The 7,047-nt window shown below is 43.9% G+C and overlaps 1 protein-coding gene across 1 annotated transcript in view; it reads right to left on the reverse strand.

Moving 5' to 3' along the window:
- Positions 1-5,994: 5,994 nt before the first annotated feature.
- Positions 5,995-7,047, reverse strand: part of LOC101570928 (triadin) — a 161,728-nt gene continuing 160,675 nt past the window's right edge. The window contains exon 9 of the mRNA XM_023714216.1: positions 5,995-6,526. Within this exon, the coding sequence (XP_023569984.1) occupies positions 6,384-6,526 (143 nt within the window). The 3' untranslated portion in view covers positions 5,995-6,383. The remainder of the gene's footprint in view (positions 6,527-7,047) is intronic.

The following is a 7,047-nucleotide window of genomic DNA, read 5'->3' on the forward strand; positions in this document are numbered from 1 at the left end:
CAGAGACACAGAGAGAAAGAGACATATAGATTCACTTCAGATAAGAAGATCAATTCTGTTTCTTGGAGGAGCTTGGCTCAATCAATATGTTCCCACATTTTCCTGCTTGCATATACTCTGCATACTAAACACTCACACTGTCATTGACTCACTCACTGTTCAAGTGTAGTGGAACAAGCTTTGTTGAGTGTTCCTGAGGTCACTCTTCAGTAGGAGATTGGAAAGTATTATTAGAATGCTACTGTTTCTATGATTCAAAAGAAAATAGGCATTAGTGGGTTTACAAACAGAAGAGCAGAATTTTTAAACCCAGGATTTCTTGGAACATTTAACACATAAGTGTGTGTTGTGAGTGCTCAACAAAGGCGTACGACATATTTTGCCACAATCTTTTGCACAGCAAGTTCTTTCCTACCAAGAATGTCATGTCCCTGCAGCCCCTCAGGACACTTCATGGCACCCTGTGGCAGAGCTGAGCTTACGACTCTGGTGTCTCTGTCCCTCATCTGCCTGCTCCAGCTCCTCTGCAGTGCTGAGACGTCTATGAGAGGTGGACACGTGAATCAAGCGCAACGTGCTCCCCAGTGTGTGGCGCTACCTATTTTCTCTCCAGCCTGTACCTCTACTTCAACCCTTATGGACTGTACTACGCAAGCCCCCGGGAGCTTTGGACCCAGTTTCTGTGGCCCTGTGGGTACAACGTGAAGAGAAAGAAGGGCAGGAAGAAGAGGTGAGCAGGCGCACACTTCATGGCTTTTGCTCTGCTGCCCTGAGAACAGCGCCCACACCATCTGACACACTGTGACAGATGTGTTTTCCCCCGAAGAAGAGTGTGCCGTTCAGAGGGCCCACGTGGGCATCGCTTTCCTACTGTCCCAAGACTTTTGGGATGTGACTGACTCCATCTCCATTGTCTGCCCCTTCAGGGATAGGACTGAGAAGGGCTTTATGCTTGGTGGAGCCCTAGTGTGCTGCCCCAGACGCCTAAAGAGCCCTCATAAATATTTTGCCTCCCAAACTCTCTTCATCACATATCTGAGAGTTCCAGGGAGCCCGAGACACACAGCAAGCCCCAAATTGAACCCATGATTACCTCTTTAAACTTGTCCGTATTCTTGATGGCATTCACAGAACTTGAGCAATTATGCTGAGCCCTAAACACTTAATTGCCATTCTGAGATAATGGAAATAGACTGTGACGTGTTTGGAGACACCTGGCTTCCAAAAGCAATCATGCCACTTTCGGATCTGTGTTATCTTGGGTAATTTACTTGATTTCTCTGTTCTTTCTATAAAATGATTACATCATATTCACTGCCTGGAATTGTTTTGAGGGTAAATGTGATTGTTTAGCACAAGAGTAGCATAATTTTCCCCATGAGTAGTAGCCTCTTCAATTTATTTTATCTTTTAATCTTTCAAGCCCACAAATTCTAACACGGAAATGGAATCGCGCCACTCTCCGTCTAATGGCATAAGCTGTTCACAATCTATGAGGAGGTGTAAAAGCGTTAGCCGTGAGTACAAAGCCTTTCATAATATGGTCCCAGGACTGTACTAAAAATAATATTAGAGTTTTCTGTATACTGACCAATGTCATAAATGCAATTAGGTTATTATCTTCTGTAGATACTAATAAAAATTACCATAAAATTAATGGCTTACTCTCTGTATAAGAAATTACCTGATATAAACCATAATGATAATAGCAGCGACTGAATGGTTGAGTGCTTAATTGTGCTAGTTGATAATGAGTTAAGTTGTTATACACATAATTTCATTTAGCCCCTTAACAACTTTCTGAGTGAAGTAGGTACTAAAAGTATTTAGTTTTATACAGTTTATCTAAAATTATATGTAAAGGTCAGTTCATTAAAAAGCACCCAAACATGTGACTTCATTTTATCACAAAACAAAGAAAATTATTTTATTGGCCTGAAGTTCAATAAAATCTATATGTCGTGGAATTAACGGGACAAGAACGAAGGCCCAATTTCTATTGTATTATTTTGTGTTTTAGGCTTCTCAGGATACATCTCATTGAAGAGTTAAGGTGATAAACTTTTGGGTTTAATAGAATTGTAAATAAAACATTACCAGCCCCTGCAGAACACCATCTTCTGATGCACTCTGTGGTAAAACTTTATCTTACATTAAATTTTGCATGTTGTTCCTTTCTCCTGTGAATCTGCATAAGTCCAGCTAACTTACTCTTTATAGCCCAGTATTGCTCTCTGTGCTTGCCCTCCATGCCTGGCCTTGTTCGTAGCTCATCTTCCCCCAAACTGTTACAGCCTTTCTGATCGGTAGAACTCACTTTTGTATTTCAGTTATACTGCTTGAAGTATTACTCATGACCCAAACAAACCCAACGTCCCTATAGAAGCAATGGTCATCCTTTACAACTCTGTGGTGCTATTTATAGCTATGCAAAACATAGATTTTTTCCTTTCTTATTAACATAGGTTCTCACCAAGGGCCTCAACAACACAAGGGACAGAAACAAAGGCTGGGAGTGTCTTCAGGAGAAATTTAAGTCCATTCCCCAAATTTACAAAATAAGGCATGGAAATCCTAAGATGTCAGTGGATTGGAGAAAATTGGTTAACTGATTGCTATATAATTTACCTTTGTCCTTCCACATATGTGTCTCAGTCATTTTTGACAAATTGGTATGAAAGTCCCAAGAGCCACAATTGAGAGAAGGAAGGGTTTATTTGGTTCACAGTCTCGGGGGCTTTTGTAGGCGAGTGGCCAGCTCCGAGGCAGGAGCACCGTGGTGGAAGGGTGCGGGGCAGCTGGGCTGCTTGGGTCCTGGCAGCTGGGCATCAGGCCTGAAGAAAGGGCAGCACCCAGTGACAGACCTCCATGGGCTCCTCTCTGGCCACCTTCCCCACCAGGGCCTCAGCCCTAACAGCACATGTAGCTGTGACCACGCAGGAGACAGACACAGAAGTGTGGAGTGCCAAGGATCCGCTCACCACGCCAGGGGTTCCTTAGTTGCTAGCCAGCAAAGAGGAATTCGTGTGGGAGGAGTGTATGAAACAGCTTCTCTGCCCTTCTCGGTGACTGGGGCTTCAGGAGGTCCGCCTGAGATCGTGCATGTGATTGCTGAGTTTGCATCACAGGGAAGGAAGGAGTGCAGGTCTTCCCTGAGCAGTGCAGGCCTTGGGGTGGGAGGTGAGAGCGAGCGCAGACCCACGTCTGATGGCAAAACCACGCTCACGTTAAGGGCTAAACGCACCTCTGACGCTAATGCCATAAAATACTGTTTTACTGGGGGAGAAACACCCCACATAACCCTCTCCATTTGTATAAAACGTGAGTCACAGCCACACGGCGCTTCGAGAGTCTGGGCTTTCCTATCTTGGGGAACATTAATTCTGTATCAAAATTTAGGAATTGTTGAAATACTACAAGGAACAGTGCAGTACTTGTTAGGTCCATTCTTAAGTTAACACCCTTCAAGCTATTCCAAAGTTAAATATTATTTGGCGACAATGGCAAAAACAATTCCCTGTGATTATTTAAGTGAGGTCTACTTAAAGCTACTGTAGTCCATTTGTCCCAAGCAAATGTACAATGAAACATTGTTTATTGAAATTGTATAACATTTCTAATGCTTTTGTAGATTATTTTATTTTAATTCTTTCATTATAGTTATCCTTTTTTTTTACTTCAGAGATTATTTTTAATCTGATTTCCTCCATGTTTCTGCATTTGAGTCTTTACTTCAGATGCTATTAATTCAGAGATTTCTTTTTTCATTTCAGAGGTTATTTCTGATCTGAGTTCCTCTATACCTTTCTGCAATTGTTTCTTTACTTCAGACACTATTGATTCAGACATTTCAGCTGTGTGCTTCCCCATTTCTTCTGTGCCAGTGTCTCCTGCACTTGTACTGGGTGGGCTCAGGGCCTGAGATTGCATTTTGCTCCTTCTCTTTGTCATTTTGTATGGCACTGTCCTCTGGCCTTTGGTGTAGGGCTTTGGTGCATTTACGACCTTAGCACCTACTAAAATTCGGGTGCAGATCTACGTAGTTTGAATTCATCGAGTTGTGCCTGGCTTGGGTCTGGCTGCTGCGCTCAGCTCCTTCCTGCTGCTGCCCTTGGAAGGGAGCCTGCTGTGCTCCTCTGGCAAGATGCTCTGCTCCTGGATTAGCTGGGTGGTTCTGGCCCCTAGACTCTCTGCAGGTTCTTCAGCTGCAGTTTCACCTCAGGCCTGCATGCCAGGCTGGGGCTGGATCTGCAGGGGTCCGGAGAGCGTGGCGGAAATTCTCACTCACACACATTGGGCTGGACCGGGTCTGGAGGGATCCAGTTGGCACAGAGGAGAACAGAAGCTCTCCCACACACTCTCCAGGCCTGGGTTCGGGCTGGGTCTGTTATTTTCTTTTAAAAATATACTAGGAGGTCAAAGGTAACAAGTGATTTAACATATAGTTGGTGTCTTTATCTTCAAATGTTCAAAGCAATGAAAAATGTATCTTTGAGTACAGAGCACATCATCAGAGGGAATGCTGAGTGTCCAAGGAGGCCAAGCGTCATCAGGAAATAGCAAGTGTGCCGAGATCAGAGACACAGTGACATTTCCCAGCGTGGAATGTGCACGGTGAGAGGACCGCTTTGTAACGTCCTGCGACAGCACAGAGAAGAAGGCTTTCCAGGGCTCTACACGTGAGAAGAGAGCTGGCACCCCTTCGAGGTTCACAAATGTTTGAGATTTCCACTGATAAAATTCTAGATTGTTGCCAAACTCTTTAATAATGCAGCCTCTATAAGTTGCATTTCAGAAACATTAAAATCGAAATGCGTTTTAGCTCCTGCAATTTGGCTTGTGCCCTTCCAACCCAGCAGCACGCTTCAGGGCTGCTCTTAGGTTTTTCCTTTTTACAGCCATTTTCTCGCGACTTCATTCTAAGGAAGTTCCAGACCAAAATAGTGCATCAAGAGAACTGGCACAATCAGCTTCCCCCAAACAGCTTGATTAATACTAAATATGTCCTAGTTCCTAATCAATTATGCTAATGACGTCGGAGGCTGCGCATCTGCCAGCCCCGACAAAGCCTGTGATCTCAGCGTCCCTGAAAATCCGGACTCTCCGGGAGCCACTCAGCGCTCGCAGCCTCCGGCAAGAACTCTGCCTCTTGGCACACTGAACACCGATGGAGGTCCCGGAAGGTTCCTCCCCTTGCAACGCTGCTTGCTGTTCACTTACGCATAGCGCTGAATACTAGGCTGCAATGTCAGATGAAATCGCTCTTTAAATAGAACACCCCAGCCTAAGCATCCCACTTAACAAATGACACTCCCTTTGCCAGGTGACAGATTAACAGACAAAACATTTGCTGCTTGGAGGATTCTGAAGCTCTGTGTGCAGAGAGGTAAGTTGGAGGCAAACATTTGAGTAGTCTGATGGTCGAAGTCTGCCTTGAGTTGGAGATTCTGAGCTCCTTGCCTTATGTCCATCTCCCTAGGGTGCGATGACTCTCACTGTTATGAGGTGTTATTTACTGACTTCCCCTGTGCTGTGAACATGTGCACAGGGAGATAGTCACTAGGTGATGTCATGTGAAATGATCTCCAATTGCATGAACTATTGAAGCCCAAATGTCAAAGGGACTATAACTCTAACACTTTCCTTTTTGGATTGAGCTTTGTCCTAACCTACATGCTGAAACCTTAGGTAAATGGCATATGAGAGTAACCATCCATGCGACTGCTACGAGCTTTTGTTGTTACCTTCTGTACAAACTCTGTGAAAATGAGACTAATTAACATTTTTAAAAGAATATTTAACTCATCAATTCAAAGTCCATATAGATTTAATCAAACTGAGGATACATGCGGCTTAAAACCACAAGTGACAGATATTGAAAAGTCATTTTTAGCTTAGAGAGAAATATTTAACAAGTTTAATTATATGAAGTAAACATTTAAATGGCTTTAATTATCTATTAACTAAGTTTATAGATTACCAAGTCCCATGAAATAAATGCATCCTCACCACAAACTTGCATGTTGAATGCTGACCCTCCACATGCCCTGCGAGGGACACGGAGAAGACAAGGGGCTGATTAGGGTTGGCTGAGCGCATGAGTAGGGAGCCGGTACTTTGCTAAGCAGACCTCCCAGCTTGCCCTGCTGTCCACCAGAGCAGGGATAGTAAGATGGCAACAGGCAGGAAGCCTCTGCAGCACCTGGTCCAGCTGGGACCCTGAGTTTAGATTTCTCCCCTCCCGGTTGTGAGAAACATCACGCTGTTCAAGCTTCCTCATCTGAGTTAACCATTATGACCACCAAGATGACTCAGAGAACAGGGCTGAGCAGAGACCTAAGAAATCCTATATCAAGAGGAAGGTGTCCTCACGTAATTCTCAGTCACAGGAGCCAAGAGATTGAGTGGGTGATGTGGAGGCCAGGACCCTCATGGAGAGCGTGGAAGCCTGCTCTGCCCAAGGTACCGCATTGCCCAATAAACAAGTGACAGGCCTGGGTGTACAAATGAATTGCATCCGTGCACCCTGTGAATATCCAAAAAGCAGTGTCTTTGGAGTCTTCAAGCAAGATGCTCGTGAGCTTTTCCCCAAATCACAGTGCCAAGTCACCAACCAAAAGCATTCTTTCTTTGTAGGTATTGCAATTCCCTGGGATATTTATTTAAAATTTACAACTGGTTAATGTTTAATTGCTTCATCAATCTTGCATCCCTATGTCTGGTAATCTGAGCCACAGATTAGAGGACAGGTTGGCATAATCTAGAAGTAAAAGATGACTCTCTTGTGCAGACCTAGAAGGGCCTTTGAAGAGGGTAAGATCTCTGGTTTTTTTTTTTTTTTTGGAACCAGGGATTGAACTCAGGCCCTTGTGCTTGCCAAGGAAGCGCTTATTCCACTAAGCCATCTCCCCAACCCCCTCTGGTTTTATTCTTGGTGTGCTTATAACTATAAGCAGAGTCAGGGCATGGTAGAAAAATATAAATAGATATTTATTTATTTATTTATTTATTTATTATATTAATCTCTAAATTTCTGTCCTTTAGACA

Source organism: Octodon degus, unplaced genomic scaffold (assembly GCF_000260255.1).
Source record: "Octodon degus isolate 3935 unplaced genomic scaffold, OctDeg1.0 scaffold00034, whole genome shotgun sequence".
Lineage (NCBI taxonomy): Eukaryota > Metazoa > Chordata > Mammalia > Rodentia > Octodontidae > Octodon > Octodon degus.